Source organism: Lissotriton helveticus, chromosome 9 (assembly GCF_964261635.1).
Source record: "Lissotriton helveticus chromosome 9, aLisHel1.1, whole genome shotgun sequence".
In the NCBI taxonomy this organism is placed as follows: domain Eukaryota; kingdom Metazoa; phylum Chordata; class Amphibia; order Caudata; family Salamandridae; genus Lissotriton; species Lissotriton helveticus.
This window is the reverse complement of record NC_136070.1, coordinates 370,917,032-370,942,111: the sequence shown is the minus strand read 5'-3', so window position 1 is coordinate 370,942,111 and position 25,080 is coordinate 370,917,032. Positions and strand designations below refer to the sequence as shown.

At 44.7% G+C, this 25,080-nt stretch overlaps 1 protein-coding gene across 1 annotated transcript in view; it reads right to left on the bottom strand.

Annotated features, from left to right (window-relative positions):
• Positions 1-1,375: 1,375 nt before the first annotated feature.
• C9H14orf132 (chromosome 9 C14orf132 homolog) overlaps positions 1,376-25,080 on the bottom strand; it is a 291,475-nt gene continuing 267,770 nt past the window's right edge. The window contains exon 2 of the mRNA XM_078662066.1: positions 1,376-2,771. Coding sequence (XP_078518192.1) covers positions 2,547-2,771 — 225 coding nt within the window. The 3' untranslated portion in view covers positions 1,376-2,546. The remainder of the gene's footprint in view (positions 2,772-25,080) is intronic.

Below are 25,080 nucleotides of genomic sequence, written 5' to 3'. Positions count from 1 at the left end.
ATTACAGCTTCTTTCATTAAACTTAAGGTAAGATATAGAGTATCGAAAAGGTGCAATCCATTCTTTATTCTGACGCCTTCTACAATTTGTTTTTTCAATGTAATTTTATTTTTACAGGGCATAAAATAAGTAAATCATCGTTCTATCTTTCCTATTGGCTCAGAGAAAAGGAAAAAGGTCTCTTATTCACATAAAGTCTTTGAAAATTGCAACAAGTCTATTTTGCATTTAAAGAAGGAAATCTTTTAGAAGTGTTTGGCCGATTCATAAAAATGTCTGACTTACACCTTTGCATATGATGCAATTGCGAGTAATACTTCACATTGAATGCTCACACCTATTTTCTAATATTACATGGGTCTATTATGATCTAGGCATTGTATTGTGTTTGTGAGCGTCCACTAAATTCAGACTACGTGGGTGTTTACCTCATTTACATAGGACTTTCCTGATCACTGTCCACTGGTCTAAAATAAGTTCTGATCTATTTGTGCACCTTATATGTATGAAGGCGAACAGACATTGAGTGCATGGCTTTTTGAATCAGATATAAACTATTCAAGTGCAAGGTCCAATTTTTCTCTTTATAAGTCAGGTTTATGTCTGGCAGAAAACAGTGAATTCAGAACTAAGAGTTTTACCAACAATACAATTAGGATTTATAAGGGTGGCAAAACCACACTTTTCTTACACAAATAGCTAAGAGCCTGATTACAACTCTACCGGCACTGCTGTGCCAAAGCCGTGCAAGGACTCCACACCTGATTACTAGTTCAACTTGTGCTGGCAGACGGTCCTTTTCCCTTTCCCAATGGGAATGGCACAAATATTCCAGCATGGCATTGACTGTGGAGTCCATGCTGTGCTGGAACTCGGGGTGCAAGCAGACAGGGGGGGGCACACATTGTGCCCCCCTGAATGTATTCCCTTGGCGAGGAGGCATGGGGGCCTTATAGGGCCCCCTTTGCCACAGCCAGCCTTTTCGTGGTGGGCTCACTGCCATGAAAAGGCTGGCAGTAAGACAAACTCATAATATGCTAGGTGGGACTGCACCAGTCCTGCTTAGCATATTGCATTGCTCATCCACTGCACTGCTGTTCTCTGGCAGAGCTGGTGTTCCACCGCTGGAATAACTTAGAGCCATAATCCAGCAGACGGAACACTGCCACTGTGAGACTGGCGGTACATGGACTGCCTGACTCATAATTTGGCCTTTAGTTTTATCATGCTAATTCTGGACTGAAGAATGCCTTAATGTTGTTGATGCAGTAAACATTTTTAAATAGAATCCTCTATTTGCCTGAGACACATATGTAGTGACCGCTTACATTGGTTTTCTGCCAGCTAGTGGAACCCACTCATGCTTTCAGGTCAATATGTGTGATTTTTCATTCATCCACTCAACTATAGTTTTGTCTGTGCCACTCTACTGAGGTTCCCTCTTGCCCACCTGCCTTTCCTCCCTGGCAAGGGGAGAGGGAGCTTAATGTGACATGGCTTCATTGAACTAATATCACTTTTTCATTCCCTTAGATGGCACCTAGTATAGCCTTGGCGTTGAACCAGTGCCTACCAAAGGCTCCCTTTAAGTTTCATCTAAAAGTAAGTTAATGAGCACATTTATTTCAGCACATCTTGTCTTTTTCAATTCTACATTCAATGAGAGCAAACACAGCAAGTAGAAATGGAACACACACGCTGCTGCTCTGCGTGCCCTGTACCGTGGAAAGATTGCTTCCTAAACCTTTTAATGATTGAATTTCATTTGGCAGATTAGAAATTAAGCTCCTGCAATAATCTTGTGTTACAGCTCTCGCAGCTGCTTTCCAAGCCCTTGGATACGCAATGCAATCAGCACCATATTTATGGCTTCTTGCTGCAAAATACGGCATGGCAGTGAGATGAGCATACTGTATCTATACTGGATCAGACCATGGATGACAAAACATGTACATCTGATCTTGTAGGCTTAAGATGCCCTCTTCTGAACTGCAGCCCTGACATTGGCACATTCTCATAGCTGGGTCAATCATTATCGCGTTAGCTCCCCTCTTACCTCGACATTGAGGTGCCTTCAAGAGCTTCATAAGTAGTCTTGGGAAGGAGTCTCTCCTTTACCAAACATCACAGCTGGGGAGCTCGTTAGCCAGGTGTAAAGACATAATATAGCAAGCATCAACATTTTCAAAGCATTAATCCAGAAACATTGATCCAGAAATTGAATATCTGGTTGCTAAAACCAGTATAAAACAGGCACATTTTCTATAAATTGAATTCAAGGTTCTTATTTCCTAAATACTTGCCCATTGATTTTACAAATACATTGATACACAGAATGCTTCACTTATGGCTACCAAATGATTATCTAAAGCAGTTACCTTTACACAGCCACCCTTAGCTATATATATTTGGCTAACACTTTTATTGTGTTGATGGCAGATTTTGAAAATCAATGGCTTGCTGAGGGCTGGCAGCAGCAGTCCTGAGCACAACAACACAGGCTGCCTGTTTCCGCATGCCAGCAGTGTTTTCCGTTCACAGTAGTCTCAGAAAGTGAAAGCATACACCACGCCGACCACCACAATGTTCCCAATGGTGGCTATTATGGCAATCCATAGCAATATAGCATCATTAGAGGAATGGGTTGTCTCTTCCGGTGGACTCGGAGCCGAGGCCGCAGCATGAACATTGGCTGATGAGTTGAAGAGAGAGTAATCCGTGCCAAATTCTTCATTTGGAGAATCCATAAATGCCCCTCCCAAGACAGGAAGCTGTGAAGAAGAGTTTGATAATATTAGGCATGATACATTTTTTAATTTTTTTTTTTATTTTTAACTTTTATTTGTGGTTTTATCAGACTACAATTAAGTAAAGCATATATATACATCCTCTGCGTAAGATTAAGCAAACTTGATAACACAGTGGAAGGCTTCCTTAATAACAAGCGATATCATAGTGTAGTAGTATTATGCAGCTACAGAGGCATCAAAACAGTTCTCAATGCAACAAAACACACACACAGGCAGTTCAGTCCAAGAGCATTATGGCAGCTTGATAAATGAGGGAATCAGCGATGAGTCCCCATATCAAAAGAACCCACAATAGAGATCTACATTACCAATGGGAGGGTATTGTACATATTTTATTATTTTTTTATTTTTTCATTTTACAGAGTTTTATATAGTGAAAACTTGACCCGAATCGGGTATCCGAGCGCTTTACATAGCACCAATTGCATTACATTTTGGTTAGGCACGGGGAGATTAAGTGATTTTCCCAGAATCACAGGATGTTCAGCGTCATTGCAGAGACTCAAACCCAGTTCCCCAGATTCGAGGTCGATCGCCCTAGCCGTTAGACCAACTCCTATAATGGTCAGGCATCTATTGGGTTGCTTCCTGAGAGCTTACAGTTGGCAGTGGTCTGGCATCACCAGTTAGGGGAGTGTCTCTTCCCTAAGCCAAGTCGTGAAGGTCTCCCAGATATCCCTCGGGCGAGATGCCATGGTCATTAGGTCCCAGTAAGTTGCCAGCTGTACCTGACAATAGGCTATTTCCCAGATCCACTCTAGAGTGTGAGGGTGTTTAGGGGCACCCCAGTGCACAGCTAGTCTGCACCGTGTTAAACAGCAGCATAGCAGTCAGGCGACGCAGTTCTGACGGGGATTCCTAAACGTAGCCATGCAGCAAAACTAATGAGGAACACACAAGGGTTTGTCCAGTGATGGCTTGTATGGTATCACACACCTCCCCCCAGAATTTAGAAACAGCTGGGCATTCCCATGCAATGTGTAGGCAGGCGGCCCCTTCGTGTTTGCACTTCCAGCATATTGAATCTGCCCGCAGCTTCAATTTAAATAAATGTAAGGGGGTACGGTAATATCGATGTAGGAATTTAAAATGTATAAGTCTCAACTTATAGTTCGGGGATAGGTGTTGCATTTGTGAGCAGCAGAAAGCCCACTGTTCATCCATGGGCTGGCCCAACAGTTCCGATCTCCATGGCTCTAACGCTCTCGGATCAGTCCTTGGGATGTGTGTCTGCGTGTGAGCATAAATCCTGTCAACCAATTTTCTAGGGGACGGAGTGACCAATAGGTTTTCTAGCGGGTGCATGGTAGCAGGGGAAGCTGGGAAAGAAGGGTGCAGCACTTTACAGGTAGCCCTGAATTGATAGTATAGTAACAATTCCGGAATCGGTGTACGCCCCCATCCTGGTCATAAGGCAGTTCTAGGAACGTGCCCTGTGGGTAGAGATCCCCAAGCGTTGCAATACCCATTTTACGGGCCCGATCTATGGCCCCCTTTTCATGAAGGAAGGGAAAATGTGGGTGTTATGCAAGAGGTGTAGCGGGTTCATACATTAAAGAGGCATCTGTCCGCTTCCTCAGCCCATCCCAAGTCCATCTCATGGTTTTTACTGTGTTAATTTCATTAGGATGTCTATGGTAAGGTTGATATGCAGCCACGTGCAATGGAATGGGGTCCGCTATGTCCTTTTCAGTAGCCCATGGGGTTGAAATGGGACAGGCTACACCCAATAATGTTGAGATTGTGCTTGTGCACTAAGCGCATAGAGTTCAAAGTCAGGTGCCTCCAGTCCCAACTTACTTTCGGCTGACCTCCAGCCCAGACTGTAGCAATCGCAATTGATCGTAAAGATTTAAAAAAGGCTTGAGTAAGAGGTATAGGTAATTTCATGAATAGATATAACAAGCTGGGGAGGACCACCATTTTTAATATGGCAATTCTACCCACCAGCGTTAAAGGCAGCTCAGTCCAGAACTTAACCTTATCTTCAAACCAGTCTATTAGTCTACCAAAATTCAAGCGCCAAATCTGTTGTAGGTCTCTGCTGAGCCAGACACCCAAATACTTCACAGCTTCATCCGCCTATATCAGCGGGAAATCCAGTGTGATGACTAGTGAGGCATCAGTAAGGGGCAAGATGGAAGTTTCATCCAATTTATATTTATACCAGACATACCTCCAAAGCGGAGAACTTCCCGCAGCACGGGGTTTAGGTTGTCATCCGGTTTCCTAATATACAACATGATATCATCTGCATACATTGAGATGGTGAGATTTCTATCCATAAAAACCAGACCTCAGGCTGAGTGATGCTGGCAAATTCTAGCAGTCAACGGCTCCATGGCCACCGCAAACAGAAGTGGCGACAGAGGGCAACCCTGTCCAGTTCCACGACTAATGGGAAAGGGGTCTGATATTAAACCATTGGCCAGGAGCCCGGCAATAGGTTTGGCATACAGTAATTTTTTATCAATTTAACAAAATTGGGTCTGAATCCTAATCTGGGTAGGATGGTGAACAAGAAGGGCCATTCCAAAGAATCAAACGCTTTGGTGGCGGCAAGGAATACTACAACGGCCGGGAGTTTGGGATCAATTTGATGGATGATAGAAGAAAAGGTACGAAGGTTATGGGCCATCGACCTGCCCAGGATAAAACCAGATTGATCCTGTCAGACAATAAGAGGCCTTAACAGCTGCAGTCTGTTAGCTATTAATTGAGGCAATATCTTGGCATCCACATTTATTAGTGATAGGGGTCTGTAAGAGTCACAGAGGGTTGCTGTCTTATCTGGTTTCAGTAGGGTAATGATTACAACCTCTCTCATCGTCAGTGGCAGCTCCCCAATTTCAAGCGATTTTTGATATACATCAAGAAGGCGGGGTGCAAGGATTTCTGCATATGGTTTATAGAATAGTTGTTAGAACTGGGGGTCTCTAGTTGGAATAGGTAGGTACCACTGTCCAAATAGGGACCCTTACTTCTAATTAGGGTAAGGAGGAAACAATCTTTAGATAACCTCTGCTCACCCCCTGGGTAGCTTGGCACGAGCAATCAGGCTTATCGAAGGCAAAGTGTAAAGTATTTGTACCAACACTCACAGTAACACAGTGAAAATACCACAAACTGACTCCACAACAGTTTAGACAAATTAAGGTATTTAATCTAAACTACACAAGACCAAAACGACAAAAATCCAACATACACAGTTCAAGAATATGGCTTCAAAAGTGTTCTTAAAGTTGCATTAGAAAAATCCATAGTTGCGTCACGTTCTAGCCAACAGTACCTTTAGATGCGACAAATGTTCCAAGTGAAAAGCTGTAGCATTGAAAAGCAAGCGATGCGTCTCTCCTGAGCGGGCGTGTTGTGGTGACTCCGGTCTGTATGGGGAGGGATGCGATACCTTGCGTGGATTCCGGTGCACAGGTTTCGGTGGAAGCGGCTTGCAAAAGGTACGATGCAACAAACTTTGGGGCAGCGACGATCTCCGGTGCGGCGACGAATCGCGGCTCAGCGTCGATCTTCTGCTCTCGTGGCCCCTCGATGTGATGGCTCTGCGACGACTCTTGCAGCGACGTGATGCGGTCCGCAAACAATCGGTGCAACAATCTCACCCAGTGACCACAGGCTCTGCGACGATACTCGCAGTGATGGTAATCTTCCTGTACCGGACTGGTGCGTCCCGCAAACGAAGGATGCGATGACTCTGGCAGCAGCAACAGGTGCTGCGACGATCTCGGTCTTCGTAGCGGCGGGAATTTTCTCGCACTGACGGGGATGCGCTCCGCAAGCGAGCGATGCGTGAAAACTTGCAGAAAGTTCTTAAAATCTTGGTTTCCAGCTTCCCAACCCAGGTAAAACTTCCAGAGGCACCACAACTGGCCCAAGCACTCTAGGAAGTACCGAACTCTCTCAGCAGAGTTCAGGGAAGCTGGGGGTGAAGTCCTTTTGTTCTTGGGACTTCTTAACAGGGAGCCAGCTCTTCTCAGGCCCTTGGAGATTCCTTCAAGCAAGGGGACACAGCACAAAGCAAAGTCCTTCCCCTCTCCTTGGCAGAAAAGCAACTGCAGGTCAGTCCAGCAAAGCAACAGCAGGACAGTCTTCCTTCTTCAGTCTTCCAGCTTTCTCCTTGGCAGAGGTTCCTTCTTGATTCCAGGGTGATCAAATTTTCTGTAGTCAGGGGTCCTGTACTTATACCCCTAAAAGTCTTAGTTCCCTTTGTGCAGGAGGGCTCTGAACCCAGTCTGAACCAGTTCTGGGTGTTCCTGGAGCACTTTGTTTTCCTGGGCTCTCCTTTCCTTTCAGAGAGAGGGGCAGGGTCGTCAGCCGCCAAGCAGGAAGTGGAGCCAGCTTTGTGGAAGGCAGGCCCAGCCCTATTCAGGCCCAGGTGCTATGCCCTCCCACCAATCAAGATGCAGATGCAGTCATTCAGCCTAGGGCTGACCCAGCCAGCTTCCTGGGGGCTCCCTAGCCCCTGTCACTCTCAAATCAGACAGTCAATTCGCAAACAGGCCAAGGCACACGGAAAGGTCAGACAAGAGAACAGCAACTTTCTAAAAGTGCTGTTCTCAAACACAGGATTTAAAAACCACCTTTCCTAAAAGATGTGTTATTAAATTCTGAGTTCAGGGATACCAGACTTTTATGTCCTACCTTGCTCCTATGGGAAGATATGCTGGTAGCCACTGTAGCCAGCATTCCCCATGATAGCCTATGGGCAAGGTAGCCTTACAATAGTGAAAAGCGAAAATGGCTGTCATTCACTACCAGAGCATGTCACCTGCACTAGTACATGCTCTATCTTTCACATACACTGCACCATGCCCAAAGGGGTACCTTGGGCCTTCCATAGGGGTGACCAATGTGCACAGAAAGGGAAGGGTTAGGCCTGGTCAATGGGGACACTGACCAGGAGGACATGGCAGTTCACAGACTGCACACAGGCACTGCGGTGGCAGGCCTGAGACACCATTGTGGGGCCACTCATGTGGGTGGCACAATCAGTGCTGCAGGTCCACTAGCAGCTTTTGTATCACCAGCCCTGGCACACTCAGTGCACTTTACTAGGGACTTCTAGGGGATACAAATATGCCAATCATGGATAACCAATTACAATCACAATTTACACAGGGAGCACTTGCACTTTGACACTGATCCACAGTGGCAAAGTTCCCAAAGCATCTAAACCAGCCAAAACGAAATCCAGCACAGCGTCCAAAAATACAGGAGGCAGAGGCAAAAAGACAGGGGAAACCACGCCAAAGATGCCAAGTCTATCAATAGTGTTGTCAGCCCGTCCAGCCCAGAAGCCCTAACGGTTGGGAGGCCACTAATAACATGCACATTTTCATCTACTGTAAATGGTTCGACCAAGTATTCTCTGTGAGCAGCGCTCAACCAGAGGAGCTCCAGTGAATCCAGATAGTCGCCTAGGTCCAGATTTGGTGCCCGCTGCGTGGGAGTGTAGAGGGAAGAATAGAATTTGGTCAAATGTTCATGTGTGGCCACTTGACCTCTGCAAGCTCCACAATAAAGGTGGGTGTTGTGCGCTGTCAAAGTGCATTTGCCAGGGTTTTACCTGGCCTATCGCCCTCTCCATAGCTTCTTCCCCTTGCATTCTTTCCAAGAAATCTGGTTTCCCTCTCCCCTTCTATTTCAAATTTGGATATGGTGCTACATATAGAAGCCAGTATTTTAGCGTCGCTGGAGCTGAAATAAAGTAACTTCAAAGATTTAATATCTTGCTCGAGTTTAGTAAGAGTCGAGCAAATTGAACCAAGTACTCCGATTGCTTAGAGATACAGGACCCTCTTATTACCGCCTTAAAGGGCTCCCACAACATAGAAGGAGAATCTACCAAACCCTCATTAGTTGAGAAAAAGTGCAGAAGTTCTAATTTGATTTCCTCTTTAAACGAAGCATCTAGCAGAGCATGTGGGGGAAGTCGCCAGCTGAACGTGCGCAGTAAAGTATTGGGAACCTTCCACTGAAGCACTACTGGAGCATGGTCTGAGAGCGTGCATGGCATGTGAAGCACGTCCATGGTCCAGGTTGCAACATCGCTTGTGATCAGTCAGTAATCCAATCTGGACCAGACACTGTGATAGGAAGCGATACAGGTACCTCCCTGGTGTCAGGGTGTCTGCCTCGCCAAATATCTATAAGTCCATGTTCATCAATTATATTATTTAACCCCTGGGTCACTTTTTGGTGAGGATTGCATGGGGTGCCTACCTTATCTCAGTATGTATCAGCCTAGCTTTCCAAAAGTCGATGAGCCCTCTCACATTTCACGTAAGGAATCTAGTTTCAGTCATGAGAAAATAGTGAAAAAAGCACAGCGTGGGTCAGTCCTTAGCGGGAACCATCCTGTGAAGTTAGTAGAGGAAGCGCACAAGAGCTGTGACACTAGAGTTATCTTACAGAAATATAAAGATGTCTCTGCAATGTGTAAACCACAAATGTTATACAACTCATGCAAGTGCAGTGCAATCAAGAAGTTTTTGTCTGTAAATCCTTTGAACCCCATTACCCACCCACTACAAACTCCCAATCAGGTCGAGATTTGGAACCCCCCACCCACCCACCCTAAAATTACCCCTATCACCCAATTTGAACTCTAATACATGGGAGATCTCTCTGTGGGGGCCTGTGACAACAGCTTGAACCTGCCAGTTGGCAGGGTGGTCAGGCTTGTGTGAGAATATAACAGATCCTGCTCAATGAAGACTAGGAAGTAAAATGAAGCATGAGCCTAACAATGTTCTACTTTAGATCAGTAGATAAGACATTTATGACAATATAAAAGGAGTAGGGTCGAAGACCCAACACACAAGGAACCATAATATTTCAACAAGCCAAATATCGTAAAGGACCAGTAGGCAACAGCATAGATTGGCATCAGCTTCGATCAATCATTATCGCAAAAGTTCAGTTCAGGAGTGAAATGTTGCAAAGGGCATGGAGGTGATTTCCATGGGTAGATGTGTTTAGTGTATTTTAAAGCCGACTTGGCATCCGTAAAGAAGGATGCCTGGCCTTCATGCGTAATTCTCAGATTTGCCAGATATAACATGGGATATGGGAGGGTGGCATTCTGTAGGATCCGTTTTGCCAGCCTGAACTCCCTGCCCGCAGCTTGTACAGCAGGGGTGTAGTCTGGGAAGAAGGACAGTTGGTTGCCCTGATGTATGATGGGGCTTTTGGCCCTAGCCTCTTTGAGAACTGCATCCCTGTCTGCATAGTTAAGGAGTCGTGAAATGATCAGGCGCGGTGGCACACCTGGTGGTGGCAGAGGACTAAGAGATCGGTGAGCACGCTCCACAACCATAACCTGGGCCAAACAGTTCATGTAATAGGTTGTTGATGAATAGCTCCATTTTTGGAATTGCTGTTGATTCTGGAAGACCAAGAATTCGGAGGTCGTTCCATCATGAACGCGCCTCCAAATTTTCATTTTTAGCCTTAATAACAGCAAGCACTTCCTCCATGCTTAGGATCTGTGTTCAAGACTCAGATAGCGAGTCTTGGGTGTCTGACAGTCTGTTTTCCAGAACGTCGAAGCGAGTTTCATGTTCATCCACCCATTTTTTAACAACATCAAGGCTTGAGGTGAGGGCATCATTTTACTGTCTATAGTTTTGAGGCTGGAGTGCACATCAAGCAGGATAGAGCACATGTCTTCTTCCGGGCGATCCCCCATTTCACCAGGACCCTGGGTGGCGTCCTGTTCCGTCGCCACTTCCGTGGTACATGTTTGGCGCTTGCTCTCAAATGGTATCTTCGGTTGCTTAGGGTCCATCTTACCCATGGTAGAAAGCCCAGTGACGTCACTTGCCATGAGTCCTTCCAAGCCGCAGATCTGTGCCTCAACTGCAAGTGTCCCCTCCGCTCGCCAACAACATTTTGCACCTTTAGCAGTGACACCTATGACCCAATGCCAGTTCTAACGGTAGCCCAGCCGGGGTGCAGCACCTCCTTGCACTGCCTGGGACCAAGGGTGCAGCTCGTGATTCAGCCAAAGACTCAGACCCAGTCAGGGCTCATGTCTCAGCTTAACAGTATGACAAGGGAGGGGGAGTCCAAAGAGCTCATAGCCTACAATCCAAAGATGAGGTGGTGCGTTGCTGTACCTGGAGTTTAATCCACCTACATAGGTGGGTAGGCCGGTGGAGTGTGCCCTATATCAAACCCCAACGAGGGTCGTGTCTCTGCACAGTGATCGCCCCCCCAAAAAAAGAACCGCAGTGATGTGTAAGAATCTCTGGGTTGCACTAGCTGCCAAGCCGCATCTCAACACTGCGTGCAATCAGACCTTTGCTATTCTAATGCAGTGTAATAGACGCTTTACAGCCTCAGAACCCATACGACAATCGCGGTCTTAGGTATAGCATTGGAGCCGGAGGCCAGGATCCTTCCCATAATCTCAGGGCAGGATAGGAGGAGCCCCTGTACAGGACGCAATGCAGGAGGAAGAGGCCCGGAAAGCCCGCGTACAGCCGAAGCAATGCCCACAGTTTTGCACAGGGTAGCTAGTCAGATGGCAGCATTTCACCTCTGCCCCTTCCACTTCACATTGCCGACAACCACACAGTAGCCAGCTCAGCATAGGAGCAAGCCAGGGCCCATGAAAAGGACGGGCGATGCGTGGGCCTACACCACTATGCCTCAGCCTCCGCAGGCGACAGGTGCCAAAACAGGACCCAAGCAGCGCATGACCCTACAGCAGACCCGGCTCCACTCACCGCACCTCCTCACAGTTCTTCCCTCTGCACACCGCCAGCGTCCTCAACTTTGGCTCTTCACCTCATGCAGGTCAGCAGCAGCGGTCTACTCCCGAAGCGACCCCGGGCTCGTCCCCGGGCCCACCGGCCGCAGCCCCAGTCATTCCAGGAGCACATACCTACGTCTTCAGTCCGAGTCCACAGTATAGTGCGCATGCCAGCTCGAGCATGTGCAGCATGCACTGCCTCTGCCTTCTGTCAGTTCTTGCCAGTGCTTCAGGATGCAAGCAGATATTGCCTCTTTATGGATGGCACCCAGCAGGTTGGATCAGTTAAAGGCCGCGCGGGGCATAGCTGCTATTTTCTGCCATGGTCGCGGCCTCGTCTATCACCGAGCATTTAAAGCATGTTACATCGGTTCAGCATGGCTGGGACCACAGCCAATTAGTCCCGCTGACTTTAGCTCGTGGCTACGGAGTTTTCAGACTGCAGGATCCATTTCTGTGCAGTGATTTCAAGTATTACTAAGCCTGGCCTGCAAAGCCCCTTCAACAGGCGGCCATCCTGCAGCGCGTCAGAGCCACACCCCCGGCATTATATGGTTTTTGACAGCATAATAAAAGTATATTCAATTGACATTTACACAAGAGATTTTAATACTAAATATTACTATTTGTTAGACGTGGACGAGCCACTGAAGGCTGAATTTTGCTTCAAGCCAAGTGCCTGGCTCTGGCTCAACTCAAAGTCCTCTTGGAGGTTCGAGTCAAAAACAAGCCAAGCCTGCCCCCTTTCAATCTGAGGCTAAATATATATATTTATATATATCACCTTCTGGCGGTCGCCAGTAGGTAATTATAGTTAGGACCTCGTTCAAAAAGTTTTTTTTTCTTTTGCCAATATCTTTGGCGCCAGTTGACAAATCTTTTCAAAATTTTTAAAACTAATGGAGCGCTCCCGTCAGCTCCTGTCTTGAAAGTTTTGGGGTGATTCGTCAAGTGGGGGCTGAGAAAAAGGGGGGTCCCAAAACGCATTTTCCCCATGTTAATTTCCATAGGAACTTTAGACAAAGATACAGCCCGAACTGCTGAACGGAATCACACCAAATTTGGCAAAAAGGTAGGTCCTGGTTCAGAAAGAACCTTTTTCTCAAATGGTGTAAATTAATTCAGTAGTTCTAGAGAAATTAAGAGAAAAGTTTCGATATCTGAGCACCAAGAAGGGTTTGCGAACCCTCCCGGGCACGAGCTTTACTCTGATTGCTGTCAACATTCCAAGCCAGGAAGTTATGGCAGCCATCTTGTGACTTGGTAACTGAGTCAAAAGAAAACAGTGAATAAAACATAAAAAACAAGAAAAGGGGGCAGAGTAGAAACACCCTGACCGCCTAGGCCTGCTGAGTGGGCCCCAGAGGGACCCCCAGGGCCAAAAAAAGAATTTTGTTTTTAACAGCAGAATTTGTGCTGGGTGCGTGAATCCTGCTGAAAATATAAAAAAAACAGCGTGGGCTCCCACTCTTTGTTATTGTTAAGGCCCCAGGTGGTCCACGTCCCAGGGGCAATCCTAAATTATATAGCGAGGACAAGTGAAGTAAGACAATAGTTGTTTTAAAATTGATCCGTGCTATCCAGTCAGAAATGTGAGGAGACTTTAAAAGTCTCTGAGGGGAGAAATCAGGTGTGGGCAGAAGGAAGCGGTTGCTGAAGCCTGCCAAGCGGCTCGGTCATTCTGCTGGTTTGTTTTCTGGGGGGGTCTTGTTAAAAGTGAGGCATTTGTGGGGCAGCCTTTGATGAGATCAGATCTTATTGCGACCTCTGAACGGAGTCACGGCGCTGCCCCCTGTGCTTGCGTGCCCTCCTCGGGCGAGGATGTATGTGGTGGTGTGTATGTGAGGAAGAGGTGGCTGGCAATAGTTTTTAAGGACACCTCCCAGAATAAAGGCTGGCCTGGCGGAGGCTAATGGGATCAGAGAGGCTGCCAGAATACCCTGCTGCTGGAGCGGCCACGTCTCTGCGTAAACAAGGGGCACGGGCAGCCTCGCTCGGCCTCATTACGGGGGCGGAGGGTTTAAATGAGGCTTGGTAGAAGAGTACACACCATCATTTTCGTGGCCGGCTCTGGCTGGGGGTGCAAAGGGGGCGATGAGGGGAGGGCAGGGATTCCAAGCCCTCCATCCTGTCCACTAGACTCACTGTCTCTGTCTGAAGACATGCTGCTCACAGCGAGGAACAAAAGGATATGTGTGTGTTGTGAAAGGTGCAGGCTGCCCCTTCTGCGGAGCCATGCCTCCACTGGTGGAATGGAAAATGTACTCTGCCTCTGCTGTGTGTGCGGTTGTGCTTTTCTTTAATCTCCTGTGTCACTGTAAATTTGAGCCGTGTGTCACGCCATTTATTTTATGCCCTGTGCATGTGTCGCGCTGTGTGATTGTGCTTCAGCGCCCCTGTTACTTGTCACTGAAAATCGTTCTCTTTCTGTATGTGATTTTGCATGTGTGTCATGTGCTGTGTGTGACTATGGATTAGTGCCTTGCGATCTGTGTTCGCTGGCGTTGCATAATCTTTCTGCAGTAGGATTGCGTATTTATTTCATTTATCAATTGTGCATCCGTGACGTGTGGCGGGATTGCCCAGTGTGTTTTTTTCTTCGCATTATGTTTGTTTATGCTGCGTATGTATATCTCCTTTGTGTGTTTGCTTCAATTATTTTATGTTTCTGAGTTTGTTCTCTGTTCATTTTCCACTTGCGGTGTACTATTTTGCTGTGTGTGTTTGTGCCCTTATTTGCACTGCTCCAGTGTTGTCATTTGCACAGTGCAGTAGACCTGCGTGGTGCCAGATTTATGTGTGAGGGGGTTGGGCAGGTCTCTTGCTGCCACCAGCAGACTGGGCTTGCTGAGATATCATGCAACGCAGACCGATCGCTTACTCATCTTTTTCAAGTGTTTTCCCTTTGCCAGCCAGTAATTACAAGATGGTTTAGTCAGTTCTCTTGTTTACTTGACTCGATGCATCCATTTTAACCTGCTACAAGCAGCTTTTCATTCTCCCAATTAGTAAACAAATGGGTTTTATTAGCAGTTGGCGCTTGTTTGGCGTGTTTTTGCCCGAAGCCGCGTGCCATGCCAGTGTCTCAGCCGTCAGTCAGTCACGCACCTACTAAATCATCCATTCAGACACTCATACACCCACTCATTCTTCAATATACCTTGGCATTTATATATATAAAACATATTTAAACTTTACAGAAACACACAGTCACTGGATGATGTCATCAGTGATGTCATTGAGATGTCATCAGTGATGTCAGCAGTGATGTCACTGACCATGTCATGAATGATATAAAATGTGACGTCATCAGCAAAGCATTGCGGGGGCACAAGTTATATAGTTAGTTGAACTAACTATAACTGCCGAATTTCTATGATTTTGGACGAGTGAAATGTCCAACGAACTATAATGTCCCTGAATACTGTGTTGTTTTCAGTGAATTTCTAAGGTTGTTAAAATGCTAATTTCTAACTATAACATCAGCGAATATTTATATATACTCTTGACACACTGAAATGAAATAAATAAAAAAACTCTGCTGCATCCATTACCGGATTTGGTGTCCGTTCTTCTCCTGGGGAGTGCTGGCTTGTGCGGTGCGCTGTGGGAGCGTCAGCGTATATATATATATATATATATATATATATATATATATATATATGTTCAGCAAACGTCCCAATATGAGAGGAGCAGCAAAAAGCTGGTGCTGGCGGCGAGGTTCAAGACACCCTCGCAAATTTGTGAATACAGCAAAGTTCTCTTCAAAAGAAGACGCCGCACACCACCTCGGGTATCAGATTTAATTGTTTATTTCATGTAGGTTCCCCACCTACGCGTTTCAGACAGATACACTGTCCTTGATCACGGTTACAAACACGTATCCATCATTTGTTTCTACTATTTATACTGGCTAACTCCACTTGGCAATTAAGGTGCATTGTGGGTGCAGTAGTTTTAATGCATTTTTTATATATTACAGTGCGTTTTTGCCCAGCCGGATCGCGGTAATATAATGGCAATCCTTGAACGTTTAGGATGTTGTTTAATCATTATCGTCTTATAAGTGTCGTCACTTAATGCCTGACGATTTGGGACCAAGGAGGAAGTCAGGGACTGAGTGTCCATGTGGGAAGTGGTTGTCTTTATACCCAAGTTTTCCATTGTTAGTGGCCAATGTGAGGCTTAGTGCCTCCGTTCAGTGATTTCATTATAAACCTTGATCAACAGCTGGGTTTGCGCAAAGTTAAAAAAGAGAGACTTATCTATTGCATTAGGTCATATCAATTTGCTTTGTCCAGCTAGTGGAAATAAGGGTCAAAAGAATAGTTATCTACGTAAACAGTGTTCAAAGAAAACAGGAAATATTTACAATCAGCTGTTTGTAAAGGAGTGTTCAGAGGGCTTCCAGAACAGGATTTTTATAAGTGTACGCTAAGTTCTTCGTCCATGTTCAGGCCTCGCGGCTGTCTGGTCTTAAACCTTATAATTAGTTTTGATTCGAGGCGTCTTAGTCTTGTTACTCGATCGCCCCCTCTTTCATTTTCTCCCACCAAGGCAATTCCTGAATATTTCATGTTTTTCCATGTTTTGCCAGGGTGTGTCATCAGATGTTTTGCCGTTGCGTAACTCATGTCATTGTTCTGGATGGCTCTGGTATGTTCAAGTATTCGTTTTTTGAGTGGGCAGATAGTGGAGCCGATATATTTCTTACCACAGAAGCAAACAATTTGGTAGACTACAAATGATGACTCACACGTTATCTTGTCCTTTATGTCGAAAATTCTTCCTTTTGGATCTTTCAAGGTTTTTATGTTCTGGCCAATTGTACATGCTTTGCATGTTGTGCATTTGGTAAAGCCCAGTTGTCGTTTTTCTAGCCAACTCAAAGTTTTGATTTCCTTTTTAAAGTGGCTATTTACTAATGTATCTTGTAACGAGGGCGCTTTTCGATAGGTGATTAGAGGTCTGTCCCCTATTAACGATCCTATTTCGCTGTCCTTTTTCAGTACATTCCAGAACTTAATCAGAATTTGACGGATTTTGTAACTCTCTCTTGAGTATGTCAAGATTAGTCGTGGTTTTTCTTCCCCATTGTTCTCTGTGGATTTGCATTTAGGTATCAAAGTTTCAGCTCTTGTTTTGGCTCTTGCTTTTTGCTCGCCCTTGGTTATATCTGCCCGTTTATATCCACGCTGGATGAAGCGGTCTCTGGTTTCAGTGATTTTGTTTTCCAGTTCTATTTCTTCCGAGCAGTTCCGTTTCATTCGGAGAAATTCCCCGTAGGGAATGCTTTGTTTCAGTGAGATGGGATGGAAACTCGTTCCATAAAGTACACTGTTCGTGGATGTTTTTTTTCGGAATACTGTGGTCTCCAATTTGTTGTTGTTGACGTAGATCTTTGTGTCAAGAAATTCAATTTCTTTCTTTTGAATGTTGAATGTGAACTGTAGTCCTACATTATTCACATTAAGAATGTCAATATATTCCACTAGTTTTGATTTGGTCCCTTTCCACAGGAGGAACAGATTGTCTATAAATCTTAGCCAGACAACCACGTCCGTGGTGTATGGCTCGTTTTCCTCTCTCCAAGCTATGTTTTTTTCCCACCAGCCCATGGTGAGGTTGGCATAGCTTGGAGAGAAGGAAACTCCCATGGCACATCCACAGATTTGTTTGTAGATCTTCTTGTCGAAGGTGAAGACATTGTTCTCCAAGCAGAACGACATCATGTCGATTAGCATGTTGGTATGTCTTAGCTCGGATATTGGTCTCTGGTTGAGGAAGTATTTGATTGCATTCATGCCAATGTCATGCTGGATCGATGTGTACAGTGACACGACGTCTATGGTTGCCAGCCAGAACTCTGGTTGCCATTCCACTCCCATGATGATTCGTAAAAAGTCACCAGTGTCTTTAATAAAAGACCTCAATGTTGGGACTATCGGAGCTAGAAAATAGTCCACATAAGAGGATACATTTTCGCATAGAGATCCACAACTCGATATTATCGGTCGCCCAGGTGGTTTAATCAAGGTTTTGTGAACCTTGGGCAGGAAGTATAGTGTTGGCATTATAGGATGGCTGACCGTTAAAAAGTTTTTTTCGTCTTTGTTAATCATGCCGCTTGCTTGCCATATGTCGATCTTCTTATGCAGTGTCCTTGTCATATCCATTGATGGATTGTGCTCCAGTAGTTTGTAATTAGTTCTGTTGTTCAATTGGCGATGTGCTTCCTCCAGATAGTCTTTCTTATTGAGAACAACGATGTTTCCACCCTTATCTGCGGGTTTTATTTCAATCATTGGATTTAGCTGGAGATTTTTAAGAGCAATGCGTTCGTTCTTTGTTACATTTTCTTTTTTATTGTTTGTGTTTGTCATTGTCTCTAATTCCGCCACTACCAGGTCATGAAATACATCAACCCGATTGCCAGGGTGAAAAACAGGACAAAACTTAGACTTGTTTTTCAAATTGGTCTTGGGATGTGTTCCTATCACATTGCCCATTTGAGATAAAAATTGGGTGTTTGTCAGGTCTGTTTGTTCCACTTCGTGGGTTAGTTCCAGTGCTGTTTGTAGGCTTGTTGCATCCGCGACTGCAAGGGATGTTGATGATGCAATTTGTGCATCGATATTAGTTGTTGGCGGTGCTTCTCCTGCTTTTTTCCGCGAGAAAGGTTTTTTTAATTTAAGCTTACGCACGTACTTATAGATGTCGATTCTAGTCTCCACTTCATCATGGTGTTTATCAGGGCAGAAGGTCAGACCTTTCCTCAAGAGGGACTCTTCAGTAGTTGTTAGTTTGTAGTCGGATAGGTTGATTATCAGTTTTTGGTCCAATTTGTAGACTTTTTTTACTTTTTGAATGTCCTGTTGCGGAGAGGATATCTTTGATTTGTGGCCTCTCCGGGTTTTCCTCCTTGTGTGGGGTTTGACACCTGTCCCCTTCCGCCTCCCCTTGTTCTGATCTGGCCACGTCCTCTTCCCCGTGTTTTTGGGGTTTGCTGGTCTTTGTGGAGCATTTCTAGCTCCTCTAAAAAAGAGAGCTTTTTGGATGGCACTCTGGTTTGTTCTACATCACTAGCTTCAGACTCTGTTTCACTAATTGTGTTGTCCTGAGGCGCGTTAGTTGGTCCAGTTTGATGTTGTATTTTTAAAGTTTCAAAGCGTTTGGCGAAGGTGAAAATGGTCCCATTTTAAAAGTCTGCTTCGTCACGCCTGAATTTGCGTTCCTTTCTATCCTGTATTTCGCTGTCATGTTTGTCAAGATTTTTGTCCATATTTTGTCGCAAGTTCTTAATAGTCTCTTCACTTTCCCCTTGCGCTTGAATCTGATCTTCCATTTCTTGAATTTTGATATGTAGGGCTTCTAGGTCTTTCCTGGCGTGTTTCACGATAATTAGTATCATTCTGCGTGAGCACTCCATATTGTTCTCTCCCCACTCTTCCAGCATTTCTGCACTGGTGTCTGGATGATTTGGTAGGGTGAAGATTCGAAGTCCCCTCGGAACTAATCCTAGCTCCGTGTATTTATTCAGGGTTAGTATTTCCCAACTTTTAGAGATTTCTTTTCTTTGTAATTTTTCAAGTTGGTGGAAGAGTTGCTTGGTAGTGACTTGAACAATTTGACTAGTTGCATTTCTGACAGCTGTAGAACTGGATGATGCAGCTTTTTTTACAAAAATACTTTCAGCTTTTTCTAGCCGTTTGGCTGTGCGCTGTTCCATTTTGATAAGAGGAGGTTTGTGGGATTAGGTGTCAGTTCTGATGTGCCGGTTATGCAAATTGAAGATTCGTGACCTTTATTACACGTGGTTGTTTTCTAATGGGGATTTCCACAGTAAACACGATTATCTTTACTGCTGCACAATAAGAAATAAACTATCTCGCTGGGGTGAGTAATATCTGGTTCCTATCTGGAAGCAGTGACAGTTCAAAATAGCGTGTTTCAGTGTTTGGAGAACACGCTGGTGCCAAATACTCGCTACAGCATTTTACATGCGCTATAACACGCCAACACGGTTTGTTTGGTTAGCCACACTTACCCGGGAGTCTCCCGTCGCTGGTGGTGCCCTCCGACACTTCCAGTCGGCGCTCAACCGGCGGAGAAACCAGTGACGTTTTGCAAGCGTGTGACTTGTCAGGTTTTCGTGCTTAGGATCAGTTTTCGTTGTCAGGACGGTTCAGAGGCGGCAGATAGCGGAAATCCATGCAGCGCCGCTCTCAATCCACACGGGCTATCTTCAAACGAAAACGATGTCACTCAAACGATCCTTTTGGTTGCAAGCACGAAAAATAATGCTGGGCTCTCTCTCATGAGTAAATAATTGTTCAGCAAACGTCCCAATATGAGAGGAGCAGCAAAAAGCTGGTGCTGGCGGCGAGGTTCAGGACACCCTCGCAAATTTGTGAATACAGCAAAGTTCTCTTCAAAAGAAGACGCCGCACACCACCTCGGGTATCAGATTTAATTGTTTATTTCATGTAGGTTCCCCACCTACGCGTTTCAGACAGATACACTGTCCTTGATCACGGTTACAAACACGTGTCCATCATTTGTTTCTACTATTTATACTGGCTAACTCCACTTGGCAATTAAGGTGCATTCTGGGTGCAGTAGTTTTAATGCATTTTTTTATATCTTACAGTGCGTTTTTGCCCAGCCGGATCGCGGTAATATAATGGCAATCCTTGAACGTTTAGGATGTTGTTTAATCATTATCGTCTTATAAGTGTCGTCACTTAATGCCTGACGATTTGGGACCAAGGAGGAAGTCAGGGACTGAGTGTCCATGTGGGAAGTGGTTGTCTTTATACCCAAGTTTTCCATTGTTAGTGGCCAATGTGAGGCTTAGTGCCTCCGTTCAGTGATGTCATTATAAACCTTGATCAACAGCTGGGTTTGCGCAAAGTTAAAAAAGAGAGACTTATCTATTGCATTAGGTCATATCAATTTGCTTTGTCCAGCTAGTGGAAATAAGGGTCAAAAGAATAGTTATCTACGTAAACAGTGTTCAAAGAAAACAGGAAATATTTACAATCAGCTGTTTGTAAAGGAGTGTTCAGAGGGCTTCCAGAACAGGATTTTTATAAGTGTACGCTAAGTTCTTCATCCATGTTCAGGCCTCGCGGCTGTCTGGTCTTAAACCTTATAATTAGTTTTGATTCGAGGCGTCTTAGTCTTGTTACTCGATCGCCCCCTCTTTCATTTTCTCCCACCAAGGCAATTCCTGAATATTTCATGTTTTTCCATGTTTTGACAGGGTGTGTCTTCAGATGTTTTGCCGTTGCGTAACTCATGTCATTGTTCTGGATGGCTCTGGTATGTTCAAGTATTCGTTTTTTGAGTGGGCAGATAGTGGAGCCGATATATTTCTTACCACAGAAGCAAACAATTTGGTAGACTACAAATGATGACTCACACGTTATCTTGTCCTTTATGTCGAAAATTCTTCCTTTTGGATCTTTCAAGGTTTTTATGTTCTGGCCAATTGTACATGCTTTGCATGTTGTGCATTTGGTAAAGCCCAGTTGTCGTTTTTCTAGCCAACTAAAAGTTTTGATTTCCTTTTTAAAGTGGCTATTTACTAATGTATCTTGTAACGAGGGCGCTTTTCGATAGGTGATTAGAGGTCTGTCCCCTATTAACGATCCTATTTCGCTGTCCTTTTTCAGTACATTCTATATATACCTTGTTGGTGCACTCATGGACGGGTGCTTTGTCCAATATCCAAGCTTCCACACTCTCAATGGGTAATTATGCCCAAAAAACGATAAGCACTCGCGGGGCGAGTTCTCGGATTTTTTTCTGGAACCCTAGAATCTGGTCATTATACCCTCTAGAACTGAACCGCGCCATACTATCAATAGCCTAAAAACATAGTGTTAAGATGGCGGAACTTTGTAAGATCACTTGTTTGTCCTACACTTATGTTCATGCATATGATATTGAAACAAATAACAATTGGAGTCTTTGAGCGCACCCGATAAACACCGAAGAAGGCGTTTGCCTAATCGCGTTTGTTTGTTAAATAAAACGAATTTCATTATGCGCGCGGCACGCATTTGGCGATGCAGCGCCGCAACGAAATTCGTTTTATTTATTTATTTGTATACTTACCTCCGTTAGGGGCCATAATCCGGCATTTACTACCCCCATCCTACCCCTCCCCCGCCCCACATCAGCACCCGGCAGCACTGCCACCACGGGCCGCTACTGACTGCGGCCTGTTCACGATGTCATCGATCTCCTTGTGTTTTTTTAAATGATGATTAACATGTGCAGCTACACTGTGCTGTTCCACTTTCATCAACGAGTGTGTGAGCGCGAGAACCTGAGCGTTCCTCTCTCTCTCTCTTTCTTTCTCTCTCTCTCTCTCTCTCTCTTTCTCTCTCTATCTCTCTCTCTCTCTCCTTCCCCCCCATCTCTCTTCCCCCCCCAATTCTGGTATTGGATGACCAATCGCAGTATTTCATCTGTATATGCTTCCTTCAGGCACATTTCATAGTCTGAGGTGAAATACTTTTAAAGCTTGCAGATGTGCAGTACCTAGAAGTAGATGGCCATTAATTCAGTCTGGTTTTAGAGCAGTCTCCTGCTGCTGTATGGCCTCTTCCCTGCTTTCGAGGTTAGTGTCACTGCAGGTACTACACTTATTTTGACCTCTAAGGGTAAGCATGCTGCTTAAGGACATTCTTTTGTACTGTAGTGCTTCCTTTCCGGTTGCCATGGCAACAAATGCTGGCAGTTGCAAGCTCCTCTGCACAGGTCATGTTCACAGTACCAGGGCTGGGCCACCCTCCTGGCGCTCATGGCATCATTTATTTTTATATGTCCTTTGATGAGCCGCTCTGAGCAGATGTACCTGCCTTCGAGCAGGCCTTCTTAATTCAAACATTTTGAAACAAACGGGCTACATTTGTGGAAGGAACTAGTGAAGTTGTACTTGTTCCTCCTAGATGATGGACATTTACTACATTTTGTCTAATGCAGAACAGTCTCAGAGAAATCAGGACAGGTGGCCACCCTATATTCACATTGTTAGTGATAAATGTTCATAAACACTCAGTGAACAGCTCTTCAGTAAAACTAGTGACATTATTAATAGCAGGCAGGCATGCCTAGAAAGTTCACATGTTGAAATATTGGCATTAATAAAAGCCAACTATAATTAGTGTTAAACGTTAAAATACAAATATTTAGCAAATATGCATCTATAAACGTTTTTCGGGTGACTCGGGTTATTTATTTATCTATCAGTGGCAATATCCACCATTTCAGTGATTTAAAAAAATACTCCATAAATCACATGATAATTGTTTGCTGACTTAGCTCATGCTTTGGCTCTTAGAGCCAAGCTGACTCTCTGGCTCACATTGGCTTCAGCTCTTCTCATAAATCTTTGGTTTGCCCACCTCTTCTATAGCCTTCTAACTCGCTGTAGCAGGCTATACTGGCCATTAAAGGCTTACGCCAGTGTTTGGCTCAGGCCTTTAACAAGGGAGCGAGCATTTAATGGCTGGTATAGCCTGCAACGGAGGGCTATAAGGCTTTTAGAACATTCCGCCCCAAGAGGGCAGAATGTTCCGGTTAGTAAAACAAAGGCCACACAGAGCCTGAGGGGGTTGAAATCCCCTCGGCCTCCATAAGGCATTTGATCACAGCACCAGCTGTGAAAGGAAAACATTGCATTGTTGATGCTCCGGGCTTCTACAAGCGATCAGAAGCCCGGAACACTCCATTGTCGTCAATGGAGATAGTTGTAAGTGATATGCTCTATTATGCTATGAGTCGTTAATTCTATTTCTCCTAACCTATCATCTCAACCTCTAAAGCAGGAGTCTTCAAACTGAGGGCACCACGTGATTTTGGGGGAGGGGGGGTGGGAGGGGCAAGCTCTGGCCAAATGAAGCATTATGCTAAAATGAGCAGCTATAAGCAGCTCTGTAATGGGCCATCACTAAATGTTTTTGTCATTTATATCCTGGCTGGGAGAAGGTGTCAAAAGGGAAGGGACTCCAAATATTCTTCAAAAATCTAATTTTTAAGAATCCCACTGTGGATACTTTTACACATTAGTAAGCTTGCCTGTATGTTCGGCAATCATGAATTTTATTGAATTTTTAAAACGATAACAGATCTTAACTGCATTGTTTAAATAAGTCTATGTTTAAATAAGACCAGACATATTCAAACATTGCCAGTTTAATTAAAAAATTGTGAACATTTTTGAGGGAGGCGCCAGTCATGTTTTTGCATTGTTGGGGCAAGGCATTAAAAAGTTTGAAGACCACTGCTCTGACCTATACATCACCCTCCCTTTTTTGTCCACCTTGTATTGTCTCTGCTCTCACTTTTAAACTTCCTCCCTCCTTACACACAACTATACTAAGAAAAGGCTTTACTCCTTTATAGTCATCTTCTCCCCCTTTAGTCCAAATGTATGTGTTGAATTTCGAGCTAACTTTGCATTCATTTATTATTGCAATGATTTTTCTTTTGTTTGTTAATTGTAATTCCCAATACAATTTCTCTATGAAGTAATGTTTTTGCTGGAGTTATTAAAATTAATAAATTCTTAATTAAAGCAAAAAATATCCCCACTAAAGCCCTGATTACAAGCCTATAGTTAAAATTCCAATATGTGTCCTAACGTTTTCCACCACAAATATTGGAATATCGATTTTTGAGATTTTTACTGCACCCCAATACACACAATTTACCTAAGTAGACTGCCTAGTAAATTGTCATTTGAAGTTTTCTGAGCTCCAATGAGTTCTGAATATGTTGTGCCCGCATTGGCTGCCCAGGATATTCTGCCACCGTTTCAGAGATTTATTGATAGTCGACAGAACTGTCACAAGAAGCACAAGTGAGTGTGCAAGCCCAATTCTAAAGTGGATACATTATGTTTAATGAATGCCCTATTTCTTTCTGAAAGCAACAGTCTGTAGAATTTCCAGTTGGTAGATAAGCACACTCGCATATCTTTTCAAGGGAGTGTTGAAGGTAGAGGGACTACATCATATAAATACACTAGTAAAGAGTGAGTAGACCAAAGCATTGATTACAAGATTATCATACTTCTCTTGATGCCCTCTCCCCTGGCTGTAGCAGGCAGGGCAGTGGTGTCTCCAACCAGATCGCGGGCAATGCGAATGTAAGGCAGACGAGCATCAGTGTGGTACCAGTGGTACGCATAGTGGCAGTGGGCTACCAGGTAATATAGGTGAAAATGCAACACTCCGAAGCCACCACTTGTATAAAGGAGGGTCAACACTCTCCACCCAATCCACGACCTGTTGCTCACCCAGATCAGGTGCAGCAAAAGACTCTGCAGCGAATCGAAAAAGCCATTGGTGACAGGGATGTCAATGTGAGGAATAAATAAAGAAACCTGGGGAGCACAACCAATTTAATGATGTCTACACAACTGGGCCAAGGACAGTGGCAGGTAGATCCATGTCCCAATTAGCGTGGTCACTTCTGAGCCAT